This window comes from Pleurodeles waltl, chromosome 12 (genome assembly GCF_031143425.1).
Source record: "Pleurodeles waltl isolate 20211129_DDA chromosome 12, aPleWal1.hap1.20221129, whole genome shotgun sequence".
In the NCBI taxonomy this organism is placed as follows: Eukaryota; Metazoa; Chordata; class Amphibia; order Caudata; family Salamandridae; genus Pleurodeles; species Pleurodeles waltl.
Window position 1 is genome coordinate 130610806 of NC_090451.1, and position 26963 is coordinate 130637768.

A 26963-nucleotide genomic window follows, 5' to 3' on the forward strand; every position below is an offset into this window, starting at 1 on the left:
CTGTTTCAGCAAACATCATACAAACATTCTTTAAGTCTAATGTGTTGTCTCACTCTTGAGTTAAGTTCTGACAGCAGCTGTGTGGTCAGTGACCACGAAAGTCCAGTAACTTGCTGCTTATGCATCTTTCTCTGCAGATTAATCAGACTCCAGGTCCAGGAAATCCCATCTTCCTGCCGAGTGATAACGAGTGGGACTGGTTGCTTGCCAAGATGTGGGTGAGGAGCTCCAATTTTTCCACCCACCAGGCTCTTACCCACTTCCTGCGTACGCACGTCTTTGCAGAGGTGTTTTGCATTGCTACGTTGAGGCAACTCCCAATGTCTCATCCTCTGTACAAGGTAAGAAAGACAAATCTGACTGTTCAAAATGTTAATTCCAAGCTCAATAAATTGGCGCTCATGGGTCATGCTGCCCAAGTACTGTACAAAACCTCAAGCATGACTTGTTCTTGGAGGACTTGACATTACCAGAAGAGTATATGGCTTCATGTTATAAAAGTGCTTTGATAGTGAGGATATAGGATCGGTTTGAGGCAATCACTGTGCCTGTGTTTCTAATAACTCCTATCCCTCTGTCTCTAGCTCCTCATCCCCCACCATCGCTATACTTTGCAAATTAATGCGCTTGCAAGAGAAAGCCTTATTGGACCAGGAGGATCCTTCGATCAGGTAAGATTGGAATTTATCTTTGTAGACCCTCTGGCATTGAAAAGAGGCCAGCCAGGTTGAAGAAAGATACAAAAAAGCATAGTATGTGATATTGTAATGCCCATGTTCACTCTTCGGTCTCTTGGTGCTGATATAAGATGTTGGTTACTCAACTCAAACCTAATACCATGAGGTCAAACACTGAACCTATGGAATGGATGCATTAGTCCACTGAGCCACCAGACCCAGCTAGATAAAGGGGATGGAATGAGGACTATGATCTCACCGTGAGGAGCCCAGATTTTGTCAAAGATGGATGGGACTTGCTAGGGATAAGATTAGCATTTTCAGTCCCTTAACCATGTGTATGTTATAACGTTTTTTTATTCTAAACTATCCTTATTAAACAAGTTCACAGTGAATGCACCTGTCGCCTTTTCCCATGGGCTAATCATTTTCTCTTTACCAAAAAAGGTATTTTGTTGCCACATGTTTGAGTAACCACCTAACCAGGAATCTTCCCAGTCTCAACCAGACACATACAAATGCTACATAAATGAGTCCAGATAAGGGATTTTTGTTTGGTCGAGCCTCATTGCCACTTAGCAGGGAATGCTGTTGTACTAGAAGAAATTCAGTTACGTGGTTCTCCCTTGTCAGTACTCCTCTCTCTCGCCACTGAGTGTATGAAACTCCACAGAGGTGCTGCTGGATGATTTATCTAATTGCTAATACGTTCCACAGGACAGTCAAAATCCAGCTACCTTTAGTTAGACATACTGAGCTTGGGTTACAAATAATGTAGTTTATTTGACTGTTGCTCTGTCTAATTTATTTGTGAATCAGAGGCACTGAGGAAATGTCCAGGTTCTTTAGTAACCAACGTATCGAGTGGGGTCTAATGTTTTGTGTTGTCTGTCAATGGTGAGTGTTGTAAGTAGCTATGTGTAAGCTTTTCTATACTATGTTGGGTATATGAGAGGTTGCGTCTGAAGTTTAGTGTTAGCACTAGATTAATGTTACATGTTGTGCTTCAGTGTACTATCATTTTGAGAGGCCAATATGGTATTGTATGTAAAATGCTGTTTTGAATGTTTCAGTATGTAAAATACAGCAGTGAATGCTGGTGGGAGCACCAGGTTAGGCAAGCATATGGCATGTATATTTATCCTATTTAATGACTATCCCTTCACCCCCTTCCCATGGGCAAAATAACTTGTTTGGAAAAAGATGAGCTAGATAAAGATCTTTCTTCAGTGATCACAAAGCCCACAACTCTTTAAATGAACAAAGTTCCACAGGATCAATGTAGTGAGAACATGGTACACAAACATTTGTGAACAAGCAAGGCCAATCCAAGAGGCCATAAGCTGGACTACACATGGCATGTCAGCAGCAATCTAAGCGTAAGGGCAGGAGGGGCTCATTTATGTACTTCTCATTACTCTGAAAGGGAAGAACAAAAATATTTCTTTGAGGATACGCTTGGTATCTATAAGTAGGCATAGTTTATATTCCAGGTTTATATATATTTTTTTCTATAGGTACAAACGCAAAAATAGCAAAGCTTCCAGCCTCCATGTCCTGAGTCTTTGCTTGAAGTAGCTGGGGACGCACATACAGTGCACTGGCATTTGATCATTGTATTGGGCATATCTACTTTAAGTGAACTAGAACATTTAATTAATCTATCTCCAATACCTGAATTGTTAGTGTTTTTCAGAGGTTGTATCTTGGTGGGGCTGTTTATCTTCAAATTGTATGTGGTGGTCTTCTATAGGGACAAAAGGACAAATAGCAATGTTTTCAGCCTCCATGTCATGACTGCAGCGTCTTATCTCGTTTGAGGATAAGCAGCAATTCAGATTATGGAAATGTTCTACTTGGATTCAAGTGGATGTGCCAAATACAATGATCAAATACCTATCCACTGTAAGTGCTTCCCCAACTACTTCAAGTGAAGACTCCGTTGTAATGACATGGAGGTTGGAAGCTTTGCCATTTGTGCTTTTTTGCCTATAGAAGAACACCATATACACCTGAAAAATAAACGATTCCAACCTCCTAGATACCGTGCATATCCTAGGGAACAAAATATGCCTTTTCCTTCAAGTGGATACTTCATAACCTGGACAGGAACCAGCTAGCTTTGACCAGTAGTGCCCAAATGTGAGCCTCTGTTCTGTAAATGAGCCCCTCTTGTCCTTGCTCTTTTGATTGCTGCTGCCATAGCATCTGTAGTCCAGCTTATGGCCTCTTGGATTGGCCTTCCTCGTTCACAAATGTTGCTTGTGTGCCATGTTCTCACTACGTTGTTTTTGTGGGACTTGGTTCATTTAAAAATTTGTGGGCATTCTGATCACTGGAGAAAGACCTTCATTTAGCCCATTGTTATCCAAACAAATTCTTTAGCACTTGGGAAGAGGGTGAAGGCATTGTCATTAAATCGGATACGCACATATGCTTTATACTTGGCTATCCTTGTGCTCTGACCTGCATTTACTGCTGTTTATTTTACTGAAACATTCAACAGAACATTTTACATACAAGACCATATTGGTCACTTAGAATGATGGTACACAGAAGCACAACCTATACTGGTAATCTAGTGCTAACACTATATCCAAGGTACTATAGAATAGCTTCAACATAGCTACTTACAGCACCAACTGTTTACAGACAACAAAAACACATTACACTACTCCACATGTTAGTTACTAAAGAACCTGTACACTTTGGTGCCACTGCTTCACAAAACACATTAGACAGAGCCACAGTCATGCTCAATACAGTCACATAAGCTACATCATTTCTAACCCAAAATTAGTCCACCTGTAACAGCAGCTGGATTTTTACTGTCCCATGAAATGTATTAGCAATTGGATAATCGTCCAGCAGAACCTCTGTGGCAAATTATACACCCAAATCTTGAATGAGTCAACATTGGTAGACACACTAAATACATAGGAGAATACAATACCAAAAATGTATCAATTAATGAGTTTGTAACTCATAGATCAATCAGGAGCAGCCTAGAAAAGGGACCCAACCTAACTGCAATTTTCATTCACAGAACACTGCAATTGGAGTAGCAGGTCTTGCGGAGGTTATATCAAGAGACATGCAATCTGTGACCTACACTTCAATTTGCATCCCAGACAATCTCAAATCCCGTGAGGTTGAGTCCTTACCCAACTTTTACTACAGAGATGATGGGTTGAAGATATGGTCAGCCATCAATAGGTGAGACATAAATTCTTTGTCCCTGGTAGGTTGTTGCTTCCAGTGATGGGTTATAATTTTTTGATATAATGGAATCCCTTGCTCTAAAGAATTGTATGTAAAATGTGAATAGTTAAGTGTATGTGTATAAATGAGAGAGAATATTTATTGACCGATGGATAACAAAATTCAAATGACACAGCGACCAAGTAGCTAAAAGAAGGAAAATCACATATTACAAAAAAAAAGCGACCAGTATTAGCTTGGGACAACAGAAGAAACATTGATAATGCCTCACACAGCTTGGACCAGATGCTGATAACTGCCAGAGGCTTCCAGTGTCCACTCTAGATCTGGGCTGAGTGTTGCCTCACTCCATTATTTTCTTTTGTGATCTTTGAATGAATGAAAAAATCTATAGAGCACAAACTGCTCCAATAAGGAGTGCCCTGGTGCTAGGTAAGTGGACTATGCAATATAAAAGCAAGTGAAAACAAAATATCCCATGAAAGGGTCTCAAAGGAAAAAAATAAATTAAAAACTCTTAAATTGAGTCTCTGAGGATGCTCCTCCGATCTGGTAGGACATTCCATAGTTTCAGGGCCAGAAAACAAAAGGAACATGCACCTGCTCTTGCCTTTCTGGTTTGGAAAATGCAGGTTCTGCTTGGCAGAATAAAGAGCTCTGTATGGAATATAATGCTTGATTCTATTCTTAATGTACACCAACCCTCTGACCGCCCGAAATGTCAGTGTCCGAGTTACCAATGCAGTTCTTTGCTTAATGGAGAGCCAATGTAGGCTCTTTAGAACTGATCTAATAGATTGCCTCTCAGGAGCGTACAGCACAAGCCTAGCTGCTGTGTTTGGAACAGTTAACGTCTGTTTAATAGAAATTAAGGGAAGCCCAAGAGCAGTACGTTAGCATAATTGAGTATGAATAATGTTCTTTCTTTAGTAATCTAGTAGAAATTTTAAAGTTTTCCTTAAGGGTTTAAACAGTGAGGAACGGGCACCGAAAGGGGCATTGACAAATTGTCGTAAGGAAAGGACATTGTCAAGCTTGACCCCTAGATTTTTGGCCATCGTGATAGTGATTGGAGGAGATCCTATTTCCAGAGGCCAAAGGAGAGCCAAATCTGAGATGGGAGATGTCTCAAATCAGTATTTCTGATTTATCCGGCTGACACTAATCAACCTAACAACTGCTGATAACCCTGAAAATTTGCAGCCACTGAGGCAATGATATGTTCAAAAGCAAACATTAGTTGGGTGTCATCCGCATAAGAACACATTAAAGCCTCATTGTTGAACAGAAGCTGCAAAGGGTATTTTTTATTTGGGGGGGGGGGCATATAGATGTTGAAAAGACAGGGACTCAAGGCTTAACCCTGTGGGACCCCACATATGACCTTGTGGAGTTCTGATGTAAAGGGAGGAATAGAAACAGATTGCTTGTGGTTGAAAAGAAAATAATTAATCAAGTTCTACATAGTGACTGGAATTGTTGGCACCAAGTCTTTACAAGAGGATGATGTGGGACAGTGTCAAAGGCTGCTGACTGATCTAACAGGCTTAAAATGGTTTTAGTAGCCAAATTGGGGGGTGGGTTCTAATAAACTGGCACTTCTGATATGGCTGTCTCTGTACTATACCTGGATATTAATCCTGATTGTGAAGGGTGGAGGATATTGTTAATCTCTAAAATCTTGTGATCTGATGGCTAACTGCAGATTCCAGCATTTTTCTGCAGGCTGGAAGAAGTGAGATGAGCCTGTAACTAGTAGAACACAAGGGATCAAATTTAGGTTTTTTCAAAAGAGGGAGTACCAAGGCCTGTTTTCAGCTATAAGGTACTATGTCGGAGTCAAGAGATTAAAAAGTATTAATCACAAGATTTAAAGACTTCAATGCCCTTTTAAGAAAGTGAGGCGGACATAGATTTAGAGGGGGATCCAGAGTGAACCTTACGGAATCACTTAGTCTTCAAAAGTGAATTTCTCGAAAGAAGACAATGAGCCATAAGGCAAATTAGAATCAGAATTCTCCAGCGCCGGATGCAAGACCTTAGCATTAGGACATTTAGAGTGTATGTTAAATACCTTTACATGGAAAACAAATTTGTCAATTATATTTCTTGAGAGGTTGTAATAGCTTTAGATGGAGCCTTAGGCTTAATTTTATGAGCCCACAATTTTAAAAATTGTGTGAGGTGCATTATTGTATTTGGTGATTCCTTTCACAAACAGTAAAGCTTTGCCTTTATTGTTTTTCCTGAACTTTGTAAGGGATGTTTGATAACTTAGTTCCTTCTCCGGGAAGCTACATTGCCACTTTCTCTCGAACTTTGCAATGTATATTTTTCTGCTGAGGGAGGCTGAAAAATGAGGTGCCAAAGGGGATGATTTCCTATATTTAGTCTCTTGGAGGTAGCAAGTTGTCAAGAGTGGCCTTAAAATTTGTATCAATGGATAGAACAGCTGTTTTGACATAGTCCATACAAGTAGACTGCTACTCGAACAGGCTGAATTACAAAAAAATCTGTCAGAATTCAATGGACAATAGGACGATGATTTAAAAGGCTTGATTCTAGCAACAGAACTAGGAAATTCTGTCCAGGCCAGAGGCATAGAGAAGTCAACTTCCAGAGAAGGAATGTTAGACAAGATTATATCCAGTGTGTGCCCATCACTGAGTGGCGACCTTGACTTTTTCTAAAAGATTAAATCCGAAAGTGTCAATTTTCGAGTGACTTTGTAATTTTCATATTGTTGACAATAATTGTAATCACCTAACAGCAGAACAATGCCATGTTGAAGACAGAGGGACATAGCTGCTGTGGATAGAAGTTCAGTAAACTTAGTGTCCGGATGCATATGGCAATAAATCAGGGAACCCGAAAGTTTACAATTTTTCAATGGTAAAAATAGGGCCTCTGAGCTTTGTGCTAGATCCAGAGGACAGCTGGTTGGACCAGTATATAATGGCAATATCACTCCCTTTTTTGTCTACTGTCAAAGTTTGAAATGAAATAACCAACCGGTATAGCTGGAGCGAAATCTGGGCCAGAGCTAGGAGTAAGCCAAGTTTCTGATAGGAAGACCAAGTTCCAGTAATGATTCTGAAGTAAACTTCAGATCTCAATTTTGTTTGGGAAGAGATCTAACATTAAGTATGCTTTTAAGATGTTTTAGAGGTGCTTTGACTAAATTGTTTTGTAGTACTAGTACCCGGCTTTTAACACTAAAGAACTGAGTGTTAGGCAGAAAACAAAACACAATGGCAGGTAAAAGTGCTTGAAGTGGGGAACAGCAGGTGGAATAAGGGTACTTAAGTGTTTGAGCATTGAGAGCTTCCTTGTTTTTATAAAAAAGGTTGTCTCACGGTTTCCACATGGAAATGAGCAGCATTGCTTGTGCTGGCTGGGGTCTGGGCGTGGATGGGTGCAAACAGACTTGCTTGTGTTGGTGTCTATGTGGCCATCAAGTAGTCAAAGCTAGACAAAGGCCACCACTCCTTCCAACTAGAGCGGGAGTGGAAAGGCAGGGAGAATGGAGCTCTAACACTCCTTTTGGCGCCCTGTTAAAAAAAAAAAAAAAACACTTAACAGGAGATTAACCCGAGATAAGTAAGACAAAAGCATATAAAACAGTGCAGTTGAGCAACATGCACACTGTAGCAGCAAAAAGCAGCCCTTATAGAAGTATGGTGCAATTATCAGCGCATCTGCCTGAATGCAGCCATCAAATAGTCAAAGCTGCCGCCTCTTTGAACCTCCTTTTATTTTACAGATCATTGACAGTTGTGCTTATCCGATTGACAGTGAATTAAAAATACTACTCCCAGAATGCATTAGGCTGTCAATTGAAATTAAGGGTTGGCAATGTAGTGTCCAGATATTCTGCAGAGGTAGGCAAACTTACCTCAATATAGGTAAGTGCAGATCAAAAAAGGGTTAATGCTTGATAAATCAGATTGATGACTTGGTGATGTTCTAGGGATTAAATAAGCAATGAAATTGCATCCCTCTTGAGAGTATAAGTCAAGTGACTGGAGGGGAAAAAACATTGAGTGAAATCCCTACATAGAATGCGGTCTTTTGAGGACAAGATAGACCAAAAAGATAATAGACAGGGCATCCGTGTACAGTACATAGATAGCTGAGATGTTGGAGCACCAGTACTTGATATTAGGAGTTGGAGAGAATCACGTCTGAGTAGTAGGGTTATGAAATGTTAGTTCTGATTAAATTACAACCAAGGTTGCAAGCAGCAGATGCAAAAGGGATGATCATAGAGCAATCAGCTTGTCATCCAAAAGATAGAGAACCTGGGGGATGGGTAAGGGACTGAAAGGAAATGTAGACCAATGAGTCAGCCATATAAAAGTAAAGTGGTAGCCCAAATGAGGTTATGATCAAAGCAAGGTTAATATGAGAAACGGAAAAAGTGGGTAAATCAAAGTATGGGGTTTTTAGAACTCCCAGGATGATTAATCTCAATACAGAAGATGGGAGGAAGCATGCTTAATAGTGAACCCAAGTAGTTAAATATGACAGACCAAAGTGAGGAATGCTCAACTAACCACCAGCATTGTGTAATTTCTTTCACTATACAATCGGCTCTCTGCCATGGGAATCTTTTTATAGATTCTCATTGTTAGACCTGACAGCCTTGGGGTAGTCACCCCTAACCTTTTTTGCCTTCCTCCCTTCACTTTTTAGATACTGTTTTTGCTGCTTGTTAGACTCTGCACTTTACCACTGCTAACCAGTGCTAAAGTGCATATGCACTCCCTTTAAACATGGTAACATTGGATCATACCCAATTGGACTATTTAATTTACTTATACGCCCCTAGTAGAGTGCACTGTGTGCCCAGGGCCTGTAGATTAAATGCCACTAGTGGGCCTGCAGCACTGGTTGTGCCACCCACTTAAGTAGCCCCTCACCCTTGTCTCAGGCCTGCCATTGCCAAGCCTGTGTGCAGTTTCACTGCCAATTGGACTTGGCATTTGAAAATACTTGCCAAGCCTAAAACTCCCCTTTTTCTACATAGATCACCCCTAAGGTGTGCCCTGGGTAACCCCTAGGGTAGGGTGTTGTGTAGGCGAAAGGGAAGACATGTACCTATGTAGTTTATATGTCCTGATAGTGTAAAACCTCTAAATTTGTTTTTACACTGCTGTGAGGCCTGCTCCCTTTATAGGCTAACATTGGGACTTCCCTCATACACTGAGTGGTAGCTGCTGATCTAAAAGGAGTAAGGTCATATTTAGTATGGCCAGAATGTCAATACTAATTCCTGCTGACTGGTGAAGTGGGATTTAATATTATTTTAGAAATCTCACTTTTAGAAAGTGAGCATTTCTCTGCACTTAAATCCTTCTGTGCCTTACAATCCACGTCTGGCTAGGGTTAGTTGGCAGCTCCTTGTGCGTTCACTCAGACACACCCCACACACAGGATACTCAGCCTCACTTGCATACATCTGCATTTTGAATGGGTCCTCCTGGACTGGAAAGGTGGAGGGCCTGAGACTTGCTTGTCAAAGGACAGTAGCCGGCCCTCACACAAAGGACGGCCACACCCCCTACTGAGACCCTGGCAGACAGGATTGAACTGAAAGAGGACCTTGTGCACTTCTAAGCCACTCTTTGAAGTCTCCCCCCACTTCAAAGGCACATTTGGGTATTTAAGCAGGGCCCCTGCCCCTACCAACTCTCTTCCTGGAGAAGAAACTGGAACGCACAGCCTGCCAGAAACAACGCACAGCCTGCACTGCAGTGAAATTCACTGCACGCCGAACCGGAATGACACAGCCCGACTTCACATCAAGATCGATGCAGTGGCAGCATAGTGACCAGAAATGCAATGCACGGCCCACCGGATCGATGCCGGGACGACGCAGCCCAACTTTCAGAGGAATCCATGCAGCGCCTGCCGTGCAGTAGAAAATCTGACACAACACCCACTGAATCGACGCAGCTCCTGTGACTTTGTCCTGCCAGCACAGGAAATCAATGCATCATCCCCAGGGCATCTGAAAACGCTGCAGCCCAAAGAAGATCCACGAGAGTGCTGGAAATCGACGCAGAGCCGTCCCTGCGTGAAAATTCAGGCGCATCGCTGTGTGCTGCCAGAGAAATTGACGCACATCCCTTTGTTTCCATGCACCACCTCCTCTGTGGTTCCTTGCGGAGATTTTGCACATGAATCGGGTACTTTGTGCTTGAAAGAGACTAATTGCTTTCAAAAAGACTCTGATCACTCTTAGTGATATCTCAACATATATAATATCTGGATAAAAATGATTAACATGCAATACGTATATATTTCTAAATAAATCATACACCACTAATATTTTACACATTTCCTTCTAAGTTAAGCATGACTGCTCAGTGCCAAGCTACCAGAGGGTGGGCACAGGATAATTTGGATTGTGTGTGACTTATCCTGACTAGAGTGAAAATCCTTGCTTGGACAGGGGGGTAATCTGACTGCCAACCAAAGACCTCATTTCGAACACTCATTTTTAGTATATCCTGTAATGTGCAAATGGTTCATAAGCCGGTTCATAAGCCAGTTCAGCTGTGCAAGCACATTAGAATGTCTCATTTTGACTGAACAGTTTTGCTGTCGCGCATGTAGTGCAGAACAGTGTTACCATTCCAGCATTTTTACTATATGCAATACTTTGTTTTCAAGGCTTCAGAATGGAGCCATGTTCTCCTGATCTTTTTGAAAGTACTTAAAGTTTATGCCTCAATATAGGTCTCACTCATGTGAGATTCTGAAGTTATCATTGCAACAAGGCCCAATTCATGAGCAAATTCAAACCACACTTCAGTAGATAAATTGGAGATTTGCTACCTTTAAATGACCACAGGGGAGGGTTTAATGTCCCTGGCCACTCCTCTAGAGCAGGAGCTCTGAACAAGGGAGGCAAGGTTCTGCTATATAGAATTTAGGTGGGGGGGGGGGGGGGCACTGTGGGCTTATTTGCAATAGGGAACACAAGCATTGCTGCAAAAGTGGGTACAGTTACTCCTGTCAACACTTTTCCTAGTGGTCATAGAGAAGGGTCAGGTGTTGCCCACCCACAGGGTAATGCCAGGCAAAAACATGGCACCTATAGCCAAGCTCTGCAGGACTCTACTAGACCGATGGGACACAGAAGGACTTCACCTCCTGTTGTGACATCTGAGAAGTCCCCTAAGGGCTTGACTTGGTCCCACATGTACCCAGGACAAAGAAGCGGACTCCAGAGTTCAGGTTGCTGACCTGTTAAGCTACAGGGACGCAAGTTGCTGAACCCCATTTTTCTGAAGGAGCCCAGCTGACTAGTTTCAGCTGTGGGGAAAAGCGGCCTCTTTCTAGCATGGTTACACCCCACTTTTGGCTTGTTTGTCAGTGTTTGACTGTCTACCTGGATCCTGCTAATCGGGACCCCAGTAGTTAAGCGCTCTCCCTTAACATTATGGTTACTGCATACTGGTAATCCAGTATTTCAAACACAAGGGGGCACCAGTGTGCCAATTAAGTCCCTAGTGTATAGTACATAGGTACCCAGGGCATTGGGGTTCTAGGGTATCCCTATGGGCTGCAGCATTTCTTTTGCGACCCATAGGGAGCCCATACAAATGCTTCTACAGGACTGCCATTACAACCTGTGTGAAAAGGTGCATGCACCCTTTCACTGCCATTTACACTGCACCAGGTCACCAATACGTCACCCCAATAGTAGGCCTTTCAGCCCTGAGGGCAGGGTGCAGAGTACCTGTATACAAGGGCACCCCTGCACTAGCAGAGGTGCCCCCACGACCTCTTGGACCATTTTCCCAGACTTCGTGAATGCGGGGATGCCATTTTACACCTGTTCTGGAATGGTAACTCCAAACATAGGCATGTTTGGTATCAAACTTGTTGATCATACCCCAATGCTTTTTCAACATATATATATATATTTTTTTATGATTCCATGCACTCTGGAGGCTCCTTAGAGGACACCCAGCATTGCCATTCCTGTCTTCTGAGGTTTTCCAGGCAGCCCCAGCTGCTGCCACCTCAGGTAGGTTTCTCCCCTTCTGTTGCTTGAGCAGCTCAGCCAAGGAAGGCAGAACAAAGGATTTCCTTTGGGAGAGGGGTGTTGCACCCTCTCTTTGGAAATAGGTGTTACAGGCTTGGAGGGGTAGCCTCTCCAAGCCTCTGGAAATGCTTTGAAGGGCACAGATGGTGCCATCCTTGCATAATCCAGTCTACACTGGTTCAGGGTCTCCCAGATGCTGCTCTAGCACAAAGCTGGACAAAAAGGAGAATGACCACTCCTTTGTCCATCACCACCCTAAGGATGGTGCTCGGAGCTCCTCCAGAGGGTACCTAGGTTTTGCCATCTTGGATTCCAAGTTGGCAGGGCCCTCTCGGAGCATCTGAGTGGCCAGTGCCAGCAGGTGATGTGAGAGCCCTCTCCTGATAGTTGCTTACCTGTGTAGCTGACAAATCTGCATTTAAGGGCTATTTAAGGTCTCTCTTGGGTGGTGCTTCAGATTCAAATTGCAAGACTCCAGCAGGAATCCTCTGCATATTTTACTTCACCTTCCTATCGAAGAAACTGCCTCTGGACCCTCCCGGATCTGTACAAACTACAGCAAAGAAGCAAAGACTACTTCTGCAACATTGTATCTTCAGCTCCTGCCAGCAACTTCAACTGTTTCCCGGTTGTGCAGCCTGTCTTCTTCCTCCACAAGAAGAATGAAGGAATCTCCCTTAGAGTGAAGGAGTCACTCTTGCTTCAGCAGGCACCCCTCTGCAATGACAACTGGTTGTGTGGAACCCCTCTCCTGATGAGCTGCGTGGATCCTGCATCATGGGTGGTGGACTGAAGTAGTTCGAACGTCCAACTTTGGTAGAGCTTGACTCCCCACGCAAGACATTACCCCCATGCACCATGTTATGCAGTTACCAAAGCTTGTTGGTACCCTTCCACTAAGTTCATCGTGCAGCTCTTTCTCCCAGCGCACTCTCCTGCAACAATTTCCTGCGTGGTTCTCCAGCAGCGTGGGACCCTGTGTCGTAGTTCTGTGTGGGCCTCCTTTTGCACCTTCTTTGCCCACGTGCTGTGGGACTCCTGTGCATGCTGCCTGGTCTTCTGAGGGCTCGGAGTTGCTGAGAGCCCCCTCTGGCTTCCCCACCTGGGTAGGGTCCACCAGATTCCTCTCGGTCCCAGGCAGTGCCATTTTCTTTTAACCGTGAGCTTTGCGTGTACCAAGGCTTGTTTGCATCGCTGGATTCTGCTATCATCCATCTGGCTTGGGACATCTTCTGCATCAACCAGGAACCCGCATCTACCTTCTTGGAGCAGTACTGACTGTTCACTGGTGGTTCTTCTAATGCACCTTCGTCCGGGTTAGCAGGGGCTCCTGTTCTCCTTGGACTCTACAGTGCTTCTTGGACTTGGTCCCCTCCTTCCAATGGTCTTCAGGTCCAGGTATCCATCATTGGTGTATTGCGGTCTCTTCTGGTTCTTGCAATATCTTTCATGTGTTCTTGTGTGTTCTGGGGAAGTTACTGTGATTTACTCCTGCTTTCCTGGGCTCTGGAGTGGGTTCTATTACTTACCTTTGGTGTTCTACAATACTCTAGGCACCCCTCTACACAATACACTTGCCTAGGCGGAAAACCAACTTTCGCATTCCACTTAGTCTATGGTTTGTGTTCCCCAGGCCCATTGCTATGTATTGTAATGTTTCACTATTTGCACTGTTTTCTAACTGTTTTTACACCTGTTTCTGCATACAAGTGCATATAATTTGTGTATTACCTCCGAAGGGAGTGTAGTCTCTATGGTATTTTTGGCATTTGTGTCACCAAAATAAAGTACCTTTATTTTTATAACTGAGTATTTTCTTTCATGTGAGTACTGTTACTACAGTGGTATTGCATGAGCTTTGCCTAGTTAGGCCTTGGCTGCTCATCCACACTACCCCTAGAGAGCCTGGCTTCTAGACACTGTCTACATTTCACTAATAAGGGATGACTGGACCTAGTATAAGGTGTAAGTACCTTAGGTAACCACTACAAACCAGGCCAGCATCCTACATCAGCTGAACTTCCATGGACCTTTCTGGTGGCTTCTGTTGGAGAGAGCCCTGACTCATGTGCTGTTCTTGAGTGTCTGGTAACCTTAGTGCTGGTGCCAGTGTGTGTACACCTCCTGTCTAACCCTAAAAGCTGAGACTTCAACTTTTTAAAGACTTTCTACTTGGGGTATTGACAGAAGACTGGTTCCAACCTGCAAGCTGATCCTCTGTGTGCATCACAGGTGGGCCTGACTTCTCTATAGCTCTTGCTAAGTTCTCCACTGTATGTCAGAATTAGTCAGGGGCATTTCAACTCCATCCTGCATTTTCGTCACTGCAGCTATCGGGAGGACTCTATCAACACCGAAACCCAAACTTCTCCCACCTTTGACTGCTGCATCAGGACCCTGTCTAATGCAGCCAGGTTCCTTCAAGCCCTGCTCCAGCTTCCACTTGTTGCCTGCTATGATGACAAACCGGTGAACTGCTTCTAAGAAAGAAGGTAGCTTTTGATTAGGACAAACCCACTCTCTGTATCCAACTGGCAATTGCTTGCAATCTGCCTAACTTTGGCCTCTGCCCCAGTCTAGCACAACCAATAGCCTGCAGTTGGCACTTTGTGCTTTCTGGAACCATTTTGTTAGGTTTAAAACTTTGAAACCTCAGATCTGTCTAATTCTCCTCATTGTATTTTTGTTGTTTTGGTGTTATCTTATGCATTTAAGATGCCCTATTTTTATTAATTGGAGCTGAACTTTTATTGGGAGCTAACAATGGTGACATTATTACTTATTGGGCTACCATCAACCCCAACTACTAGTCCATTTTCTCACAACTATTTTGAAAGACATTTTGGGTATTAAACTTCACAAATGACGTGGCAGAAATGCCATAGACATCTTTCTCTTCTGTTTAGCCATCCTAATAGTCCAACTGTTTCCTTTGGAACTTCAAGTGTGCGACATGCACAACGGAATTAATGTTGCAAATTCTACGCCTATTTCAAGGAGGGCTTGAATTTCCAGACCTGACCCTTAGTCTGTTTTAAACTTGATGAAAATGAGGGTGCTTTTCTTTCTCCCCTGTCAAGCCTATGATTCACTGTACATAACTTATCAGGTTTTTTTTTTATATCTCTTTACTGCTAGAATTAAAATCTTTTTGGTTTACTAGAACACTGAAGAACTGAGTGCTAAATTGAAAACCATTGAGTAGCTCAAAGCCAACATCCCAATATTTATTTCTGTTGCTCCTTGTTTATTATTGGACTGTTCTACTCTAAATTGGTGGAATAGTCTAATATAGCTCATAGGCCTTTACTAATTGATACATGTAAGGCCTATCATTACAGTACCTCACCTGTGGCTCAGGCCTACTCTGGGTTTAGGGCCTTTTGACTGGTATACCATTCTGCAGTGGACTATAAAACTATAAAGTAAGTTTCTCAAAAGAATAAAAGTTGCTAGGCCTCCTGCTCTTTTAGAAACAAACCCGAATGGAAAATTAGGCATTCAATTGTGAATTAACATTTTTCAGTTTCAAGGTTTTAGGGCAGGATAGAGGTTTTTGGAATTCTAATCTTCATTTCGTTTGTTAGGTGTGGCTACAGAAAGCATTAACCTTCTGTGGTGAGGGCTCATGTTACAAATTCTTAAAGTATGAGAATTATAGAAAGAGTGGGCTTTGGGTCAGCCTCAATCAACAAACATTTTGTTGTGAGCTCTTTGGCTCATTCTGAGAACTGGTTTAGGGTAGGGGAGTTCCATAGTGGAGCAGCAGTAATGGGACTAATGGGAGTAATTTGTAACAACTGTAGCCATTTACCATTTTGTCCTGTGGCCATCTTACTGTTTGACCCAAAAACTGGACACCAAATACACCCATATAGCACTTGACCCTCAGGGTAGCCAGGTTGAATGGTCCAAGGCTTACTAAGTGCTCGATAGGAGACAGGAATGTCCAACCAGAGATTTCTCTTCTAAAGATAAAATTACTTTAATACTACACATGAAATAAAATCTACAAAGGAGGAAACTAGATGAAATCAGATTAACAGGATTCTCAGGGAGTAAGTCAATCTCTTATAGTAACTATCTGAGCTCCCCACTCAAGACAATGCAGTAGACCGAACACTCTTGACAACTTACCTGGGTCATTTGGGTGTTCTCAGAGCCATCATCTAATGGCTTTCACATATGTTCATGCAGAGGGTGGTGAGTCAGGACAGAACAAGGTTGTGCTGGATATAAGGGAGGCACATTGGTGAAGCAGAGCTACTTGCCCAGCATAGTTTTAACTACAAATTGGCTTCTTCCCTTTTTCTGAACTTTTGCACCCCTTACTGAACCCTACCCTACCTACCCATCCACACATCCAAACAATGGCCCGAGTCTGCCCTGGCACATCAGTTGCTGGCCATGAAGAGATGAGGTGAGAGGTAGTCTTAATGAGGGAGAATACAGGGGGTGGCTACAGATGGTTAGTGGTGCCCAAGCACCAGGATTCCTAGGTCCAGTGGTGAAAATGGAGTTGCAGTTGTGCAATGCACAGTGCTTCAAAGCTGCTGGAGGTGGTGGGGACTAAGGTCCATCTGAAATCTGGTTTAATTCTTTCATTCTCAGCACTACAGGATTGCTCTTTGGAGCAACACATTTTATAGCCATTATCACAGAATCTTTCAGTCAGGATTTCCTGCCCTTACAGATCACACACACATTCAAACGTGGTCTGTGACAGAGGCATACATGAAGTGGATCTTAAACTGTGACTATCTTTGCTGCACCTATATGGTTTTTGGATTTGATTTGCAGGTTTTGAATACTTGCAGGTGTCTGCAACCCTGATAACTCCTTGATCAGGTAGGTAGCCTGAGTAAGCGTGAGGTCAGATGGGAGCAACTAGGGCTGAATACTGGCTGACAGGAACAGAAGAGTCCTCACCAAAGTAAACTTTGGGCTGCTTCCCACCCACCCCCCAAAAGTTGTGCTGTGGCACATTGCTTTCTTGAATGCTCCTGTGCAATCTCCTGGCTGCAAATCACCTCTTCTGGATAGCATTCTCCTCCTGCAGTAAACCTCCATGCAATACTCTTAAACCAGTAGGGCCAGAGTCCCAAAGGACATCACGTGGTGGATGATGGTGAGGGGAATTGGGGGGGGGGGGGGGGAAGGAAGGAGAAATTGTATTTCTTTAGGACTTCTCTAATCGTTTGACATGTTTGATCATAGTGTTGCTCTTCAATATCTTAAGGGCCTAGCAATCAGTGGGACTTTTCTACAATGGAATATTTCCTTTTTACAGATCTTTTCCAGAGGATGATCACTCCACTCCAAAACCTTTGCTCATTGGGGTGGCACAAGGATCAACTATATACCTTTTTAACTTAGATTTAAGTCCATCTGCATATTTGATTTAAGAATATGGAATCAAGACCTACTTTTATACAGACAACATGCAATGTATTTGCGGTTTCTCTGCCAATTTCATTGAGCATACTTCTGACATGGCCTAAATGCTAGAATTTATCAAAAATGGATTAATTCTAGCAAGATACAAATATAGTTGATTATCAAAATGACAAAAATATGGGAACCAACACTGGCCTCATGCAGTGGGTCAGTGTCCCACAAACTGGAAATTGCCTGTAATCTTTGCATCATACTTGATGACAATCTCTTGCTGAATTCAGACTTCAGCTGTTACACAAACTTGTATCCTTTCAGCTAAAACCAGTTAGGAGGATATAGCCATAGATGTTCTTTTCTTAATGTGTTTTGTAGTCCACTCATTCAACCAGTCTGTGTTATGGTAATTCAGTGTGTATCTGTGTCTCCCAAAACAGAGGTCTGGATAGTCTCCAAAAATTCCAAAATGATGCAGTAAGGCTAGTCTTTAACTTGAAAAAAAACAAATTGATAACATCGCCCGTATGGTGTAATTACATTGCTAAGTGGACAAATGAGTCCAATTTAAGGTTGCCTGTCTGATGCATAGAACATTTTTGGTCTCTGTGCTATTATTCTTTTCTAGCAGATTCAAGAAATAGACCCCTACTAATCTATTGGGATCTTCTGTTTAGCCCACTTTTATCCTTGTTCTAAATTTAACTTGACCACATGGGGTCGCAGATCAGTCCATGATCGAGGACCAACACTCTGGAATTTATGAACTCTTCTTATCTGTGTTCAGTCAGATTATTTTAAATTCAGTGAATTGTTAAACACTTGGCTGTTTACCGCTTAAGTATTAGATTGGAGCCTTGCTGAACTGGTCGAAGTAGTTAATTAGCACCAATAAGCCTAAATAAACGTTTCTTAATTTGTAAAACTCTGCATGATGTACTAAAGGGAGCTAACTTCAGTCCTTTAGCTCAAAAACACCTGTGTAGTATGATTAATTGTGGTAAAAGGTAAGCAGAGAAAAAGACACTGAGTTTGTATCAATTTTTAATACCTGACTGGCAGACACAAATGTGCATTTTGCCACCCTTCCTGTTTTCCAGCCCTCCCCAGGGTCGGCTGGCAACCTTAAAAAGTGGTGGGGCAAGCTAAGTGCCCCACCACTTCCCAAAAAAGAAAATAAAACACCCTCCACCCCACCAAATGCCCCGAATAAATAATAATAATAAATACTCCCTCCAAATCCCCATGTTAAAATAAAAGGTACTTAACACGCACGAGGACATGCTGCGGTCGGTCTGCCTGCAAACTGCAGTTTGCTATGAAGCTGCCCTGACCTATCCAGACACTGTTGTCATGCTGTTAACCAGCATGAGAGAAATGCCTGGATTGGATGGATCAGGCTGGCTGGACATTCCCCCAGAGCCCTGGAGGCCTGTGCTTGATCACCCAGCTGTCTTAAGACAGTTGAGTAGAGAGCTTCCAAGTGCCCATGTCACTTTGGCTGGTGAAAAGCAGCTGGCCAAAGTGACATGCATATGTTGGAGCATCCACCCAGCCACTACTCTAGTCCTCTGCTGCCAATCGACAGAGGAGGATATGCCCCCATGTCTTTTGCCTCTGGGTCTGGGGCACTGCAGGGCGCACATCGGGGGGTGGGGGATAGAAGAGTGGTATTGCCATCTTCTGTTTCTCACATGTGGTGCTCCCCTACCCTCCCGGACAAACCGCCTCTGGCCCACCCTCTTTGCCATTTCAACTTTTGTACTTTCTTGTCACATTTTCCCCATCCCAGTGCTCCATCATGCTATTGTTTGCACACAACTATCTCCATTCAAAGTCAAGAGCCATAATCCTTATTTGCAAGATTTCATCTTGCACATACTTACACACTGATAACCACTTCTCTGCTCAAGCTTATAAAGTGGGTTCATGACTCATGTGGGTGGTGGCCCAGAGAGGCGAACACAGCCATCATTTGTTATCATCTAGAAGAGGATGTGGAGATAAGTATATCCTGGCAGTGGATAAGAACTAAGCACGGAAGAGGGAAAGCGGACTCCGGTCACTGCACAATTTTATATTTTTCTGCAATTGTACTTTTGGGAAGATGTAATAAGTCTGTCTACACTAAAATGGACAGTTACTGTACAGTTCAGCTAAGAGCATAACATGTCCCTGTGGTGCCTGGTGGACGTGCTGGGGGGGGTACGGGGACAGCAATCTTTCAGGACTCCCCAAACCCATCAGAGGGTCCCACATAAACAAGAACATGAACAGCTGTGAGATATAGGAGATTCAAAGGCCCTTTTTTCACATTTCACAAGGGGGGGGGGGCGGCATCATTTATTTTGTAACACCAATGCCCAACTTATACAGACTTCCCTCAATTCAAATGTTGGCTATGGGATATCTAGATGTACACTTAAAAAAAAAAAAAAAAAAAAAACCTGCAAACTCACTTCCAGTCCATTTTGTGAGATATCTATATACATGCATTCAAGAATGGTATCCTGTCCTTATAGTCAAGCACAACACTTGCAGTTGAAACCTGCACCACTGCAATCAGAGCAAACCTGTTGTGGTCTCTTCTGTAATGATTTCCTCCTTGTTCTGGCTCCCCCACCATGGCTCTAGGTACAATGATTCTCACCAACATTCCAACAGGTGAATCCTGACCAATAAGGGCTTGCCTACTGAGGAAGGGTCAACTAGTGATGTGCTTTGGCATTCTATTAAAAAAAACTTCACCTTCCATCGCTCTAAATTGTCTTTGGATGTGATGCAGCTATTGGGTAGAGAACACGCCAGTTCGTAAGTGGCTTGTCTGATATGAAGTCTGGTTTGAATGTTGCTCAGACTTAAAACCTCTCAGTGAGGCCATGACTTTCCTATTTCACACTCTGGGAATTTTGTGTGTCAGGGTGTCTTTGCAGAGCCAAAGGGTTTGAAGGAGCGCTGCACTAGTGAGAGGAGTTCTATTCTTTTCCGTGTTGTGAATAGCTCAGTCTTTACTTCCTTCTGTGGGATAATTAGTCAGCCTCTGACAGTGGTATATAGCAGTGATTCCCAACCTTTTGAGTTCTGTGGCCCTCCCACTTTACCAGTAATGGAACCCTGCGACCCCCACTGAAAGCCACCGACCTAATCTGTTAATATTACATTTTCTAAGCAGTCACGGACCCCCAAAGGCTGGGAACTACTGGTATATAGTGCATGTAACAGGATTTATTCCTCTTAAAGTTCAAACTTATTGATTACTTTATGGTCAGGTTGCATCATGCCTGTGTTGGGTGAATGTCGAGCAGTGATAGTCCTGTGTCTAGCTGATATATTTGCGACTATAACCCTTGGTGGAAGGTGCTAGTGAGCCAGCCCCCTTTCTCTGCTCTTATTCGAGCCTCTGAACACTTGTTTTGACAGCCTGCTGGCTCACATTCATCGCATGCTTGTGGTGCTTTCAACAGCGGGCGGCATTTAGATCATTCTAATCACCTGAAGCGACTTCTCACAGCTGCTGCTGCAGAGCAAGGCTCTTCACAGAGCTTGAAAGATTGGTTGAGAAAACCCTTGTCACCGCCGATGCCAAGCACAGTGTGCCATGAAATTGAAGGGCCTGACTTTAGATCTTGACGGTAATATTTAAGTCGTTTTTCCCTCTGCAAACCAGTCCAACTGCTGTATTAAGTTCCTGGTGGTTTTATGACCTCAACCCATCCAAATCCCACCAATTCCGCCAAGCATTCCCATCTGCTGCATTGGCACAATGGGGAAGTGTGGCTGATAGCAGAACTCCAGCCACACTTACCACGGAGCAGATTTGTATGTGCCATGCTGCCAAGCAAAATGTGGCTGTCTGACCTCCACTTATTGGGGGCTTGGGGGCGGAGGGGGAAGAGGTAAAGTTTCTCCTGATTCAACTTTTGTTTCAAGCTGGACATGACTGGACAGGAACCTCTGCTGCCACGGGACTGCAGAGAAAACACAATCCCCTCACTGGACACAAATGTAGGCAGTGTGCATTGTGTACTTTTGTAGTAGCTCCTGACTGCACATGAGCTTGGAACCACTGCAGACATACACGTCACAGTAATTTGTAAAAATTTGTGACCTGCATAGGTCGGGGACATGCGTGGGTCAGACACAAATGGGGACACTGGCATACAACACATAAAACACATACACAACTGTCATTTTGCCAGTATTCATTGCCAGTAGATTCACACTTGTCAACTGTGCCGATGTGTGCACATTTCAAGGGGACCTTTACCTGTTGTATTGTGCATAGTCGTGTGTCTAACTCTGTGTGTGTGTGCAATCAGATTGGCTGGGATGAGGTGCAGGGAGATTTAGTATGATGTAGTTGTCAGTATGTGTACCACTTGCATATGGTATGGACGTTGTGTTGGTGCACGGTGTGTGGCAGTCATTGTCATGTGTGTAGATGTTGGTGGTGGTTGTCATTTGTGGGTGCAGTATCACTGGTGTGTGTTGTCATGGATGTGCATCAATGTTTGTGGCATGTACATGTGATGGTTGAATGGCAATGGATGTTATGTATGTGGTGGTGTGTGTGATGAAGGGAGACGTGATGGGTAGTGTGTGTGGCTTACCTGTGTTCCATAGCTACTGCCATTGTCTGATGTCTATTGGGACCAGTGATGTCCTCACTCAACAAACAGCCAGCAGGACACTGCATGTACAACTGCAACATCTAAATATGGCTTAGTAGAGCACTCGGTCACTGCGGTCTTCAACTCAGCCACAATGCATATAAATGACAGGTGGAACACCATTGACTAAGCCCGCTGCCAGTGTGGGTTGGTGGTAACACCACCAAGATTTAATTAGGCCCCAACTCTCCTGCTGTGTTCCCTTCCTCAGCACAGCATATTCAGACCCTGAAACATTGATGAAAACCTTGTGATCACCGATGCAGTGTGCGCCATGAAATCTAAAGTCTCCCACTGTATTCCCTGTATCAGCACGGCATAGTAATAAAATAGTAAACTATCAACAGAAAATCTTACCTCGCCACCTTTTTACCCGTCGTCCTTCATTCCAACTCGATAGTGTTATCCCACATGACTAATTCCTTTTCCTGTCAAGGAAGGAGCGATTCTATAAAGAGCTTTTCTTTACACAGCGCCATCTGGTGGATGTCTTAAAATGGGTGATATTGGATTATTAAAGAGCAGAAGTTTCTATTAAGCCTCATTTCTCCGGAGTACTGTGGATCCTGTGCGGAAATGCAGTGATCCACACACTAAGAATCCACCTTTTACTTGTGCCATAGGACCATATTTTGCACAGACCGTTACTTTGGTGATGACAAAAAATGGTGTACAAAGTGGAGAAGTGTGGCACAATGGTTAGAGCGGCAGACCCTGATGCAGAGATCTGGCCCGGGACCAGGGTTCAATTTCCGCCTCAGCTGGTCTTGGGCTTAATTCCCTTGGAGCAGATAATTCTCACCTCAGTGCCTAATATAATTAATAGGTCCCACTCTAACTCTGGGCAATAGCTTGCTTAATCTCCACAACAACCCTGACAGTGCTTGGATGCCTGGCTTCACTCTGGAGGTTGCCCAGGAGTGGGCGCCTCACAGGGAAAAGCCAGGAGGGGTTCCACAGTGGTATGAGTTCAGCCCCTTGAGACCCTAACGGGTGAGTAGTGTGCTATACAAGTGCGAAGTTTACGAAATCATATGTATAAATTCTGTTATGAATGTTTATGGTGAAAGTGTACATGTCTATTGTATATTGTGCACTTTATTTTGTGGTTGTTAGCTCCTATTACATGGTGTGAAAGTTTTAATATTGTGGGGACACATTCATATTGGGCCTAATTTCCTTGCAGCATATAGTACACTTGACATAATTACATAAATCTGTTCACACACATCATTGACAATGCAAAACATCACAAACCCAATTTTTCATGAACACTAACAATTAACATATGTATGGTCCTAACACAAATATTGAAAGTAAAGTGGCATTACTGCACATTGCCTAGGAGCTGAAGGGAAGGCTGTACTAGAACATATCCCAGATCTATATGCGGAGGAGGAAAACGACTTGAATGCTTGTGAAATATATATAAAGAAACTAGACACACTTTTAGGCCAAGATATGTACCATTCTAGAAAGGTATCATTTTGGTAAAAGGAATCCGAGGATGAGCATAGGATTTGTCTGATCTGAGAATGTTAACAGCATTGTGTACATTTGGTGCTACTATGGATGAGCATATTTGTGATCAGTTTTTATTAATATGGAACATAAGGTGAGAAGAGTTGCGACTCAAGGATGAACCACCTCCTTCTCCCCCCCCCCCCCCCCCCCCCCAAAAAAAAAAAGAAAATGAGGTAATGGAGTTTTGTGACAAGAATGACATTTATTTTGTGTGGTAGATATTACAAAATTGTGAAAAAAATCTCTAAAGTTTAAGAAATGTGTTGAAAATGGATGATTCAGGTGAAGGTAATCGCAAAGACATCAAAAATAGATAACCACTGTTGAATTATTTCCGACCAGATATTCAACAGTAAATTTGTAAACCGGCTAAAGTTACTAAACATGGACATACAACCTGGTGGATATGGGTGTCAACCTATCAACATAAGATGCTGTTTTTGTGCAACGGTTCAGTACGGTGGGACTGGAACTCAAAATAAAGTGTGTGGCTGAAAAGGATGACCATATTCGAAGCTTGCCAGTTGAAAAACTTGGGAGTAATTTTGGACCCTAATGCTTCACCTTAAATCAAAGTTCAAGCTGTCCAGTTAAATTGTTTTGTAAACAAATTTAAAGAAGTATTCACTGAAAAACTAGGATGTCTCAAAACTTACGTTCACAAAATAAAAGTGAAGCTGAACACAACCCCCATTGTTTCCAAAGTCCGGCGTTTACCAGTAAGCATTCAAGATGACATGAAAAAGGAATTGGTAAAACTATGTGAACAAAATGTCATCAAAGCAGTTGAAGCCACAAAGTGGCTAGCCCCTATCATTGTGACACCAAAAGCTGACAAGGTGAGGTTATGTATTGACTTAAGGGCACTAAACAAAAGTGGTGGTGGACAAGTTTCCACTACCAACAATTGCAGGCATGTTCACAGCCTTAAAAGGGGCCAAAGTCTTCAACTCTCGACTTGGCATCAGCGTATTATCAGATCAGATCAGACTTCACCCAGAATCACAAGACATATGCTCCAGAGGCTTAATGAAGGTGGTTATAAGTTTGAAAGCATGCATTTTGGGATAATTTCAGCATCCTCTGTATTCCAGAAAGCCATGTCAACTATACTCTGACACTCCAGAAGTGTTTTAGTACCAGGAAGATGTGTTGGTTTGTGGGGCGACCGACACAGAACACCAGGAAAGAGTTGAGCAGGTGCTTGAAAGATTTAAGAAATTCAGCTTCACTGAGAATGGATAAATGTAGATTTGCATGTCCAAAAATAGCCTACCCGGGGCATACCATTTCAAGCAAAGGAATCAAACCCAATGAAGACCAGGTGAATTCTATCAGACATGACAACTCCATCCATCAAAGATGAACTTTGCACATTTCTTGGAATGGTTGAGTTCTGTAGCAAGTTCATTCGAAATTTTGCTGAAAGAATATTCCACATGAGATCACTGATGAAATTCAGAATGGGATTAATGTGGAACACTACATGTGACAAATTCCAGGATATAAAACAATGTCTTAGGAATGCACCCAAGCTGAATGCCTTTATTCCAGGAAGAACAGTAAAAGTAACCACCAATGCCAGCACAAAAGGATTCAGAGCTGTGCTATCCCAAATGATGGAAAGGCTGAAATCACAATAGCCTTTGCCTAAAGATCATTATATGGTGCAGAAGCCAACTACTCTGATTGAAATGGAGGCGTTTGCCATATGTTGGGCCCTTCAACAACTTAAGTTCTTTTGGGTGGTGAATTTAAAATCAGAAGTAACCACAAAAAAAAAAAATCTTTGAGAAGAAAGGTGTAGATGGAATTTCAAGCTGCATCAGAAAATGGTTTAGCAACCTAGAAGAATGCATGCTCACTGTCCAGTACATACCAGGAGTGTAAACTAAGGCAGTGGATTGTCTTTCCAGACTACCTCCCAGCGCAAACAGTATCTTAGGTGAAACTCCCCAAAGTGATGTGGAAGAGGTAGCCTTTTCGAATGTGTACATGATATCTGAAGGTGTGATAACCAACCGAATGGGGAAAATTAACCTCGGGGAGGATGAGACTCTGAAAATGGTCTTAAAATATATGAACAGTAAATGGCCAATGAAGAATGCCATCAAACAAGAATTAAGAGCAGTTTGGTGCTTTAAAGATGAATTAGCAAAACACGACTAGTGTCTATTCAGAGGCACTAAATGTATTCCTCCGCCCCTGCCCCTAGGAACTTGAGACAACCGCTCATCAACGGAGCACACAAAGGTCATTTTGGCATGTCTAAGACCAAAGAAAGACTAAGAATGAACATTCAAATTGAAAGGTGCATAAGGGAGTGTGTACCATACAATGAGTGACCATGTTATCTAAAGGAAACCACCCATGCACATACACAAGCTCTCAAAGCACCCCTGGGATGAATTGGCTCTGAAGATCAGTGCTTTGGCAGGTGAAAATGCCACACCCCACATCAGACTTAATAGATCTGTACTCAAGGTGGTCTGAAATTGAAACATTACCTCCAACATTAGCTACAGCAGTGTTACAAAATTGTTAGATAGTTGAGAGAGGATTACCCTCATAAATACTGATTATGGAGTATAATTTTGCTCTAAGGAAATGCAAACATTCCTATAGCAGAATGGCATTACATATTTATGACCAGCACTATACCACCCAGAAGCTAGTAGAGCAGTAGAACTGTTTAACAAGACTTTAAAGGAAGGAATTGAGTTGGCTAAAATCAACAATCTTAATTGGAAAACTGAGATTGTCAATAGAGATATTGAATTTCACCTCACCAAAGCACCCTGAAAACACACTTTGAATTAAAAGGAATGAAACCTAATTTGCGTCCATTCCTGCCATGGGTGAAATGGGAAAAGGGATGGATTGATGTAAATGCTAGGCAGCCATGGAGACAGCTGGAAATCAAATATCAAGGGATGAGAAGTATGGCCGAGAAAATCATGCTAAGAGGCTGAAGATTGCAGTAGGAAACTTGGTAAAGATTAAAGCTCCCACTGGGTGTGCAAAAGACTCAATTTGTGAAAGCCATAAAAGAAGTCAAACTATTTTGCAATGCTATGAAAAGTGATGATGGCAGGATATGTAATCTAGGAACAATAGATTTACTAAGCCACTCTATGGTCATGAATACATCCAGCCACAATGTCAATCATAAAGACAAACTATGTGGTACTGTTGATTGGTCATCAGTCACTTAAAAACCAGGACAACTCAGGGAGATTTCCCTTTAGAGTATGAACACAGCCCATCAGACCATAATGATATTTGGGGGACTATGCCTGAGACTGAAGAGTAGTTCATTGTGCCTTCTAATGTGAACAAAGTTGTGTTTATACTATGGTTTCTACGGGTGGCATAGATCTGTAATGACATTACTTTCCCACCCTTTACAGCTCACAAGAT

At 42.8% G+C, this 26963-nt stretch overlaps 1 protein-coding gene across 2 annotated transcripts in view; it reads left to right on the plus strand.

Moving 5' to 3' along the window:
• LOC138267857 (hydroperoxide isomerase ALOXE3-like) overlaps nt 1-26963 on the plus strand; it is a 211166-nt gene that overhangs the window by 177907 nt on the left and 6296 nt on the right. For both annotated transcript variants that reach the window (XM_069217078.1, XM_069217079.1), the window contains 3 exons: nt 138-341; nt 585-671; nt 3724-3893. In XM_069217078.1, the coding sequence (XP_069073179.1) occupies nt 138-341; nt 585-671; nt 3724-3893 (461 nt within the window). The remainder of the gene's footprint in view (nt 1-137; nt 342-584; nt 672-3723; nt 3894-26963) is intronic.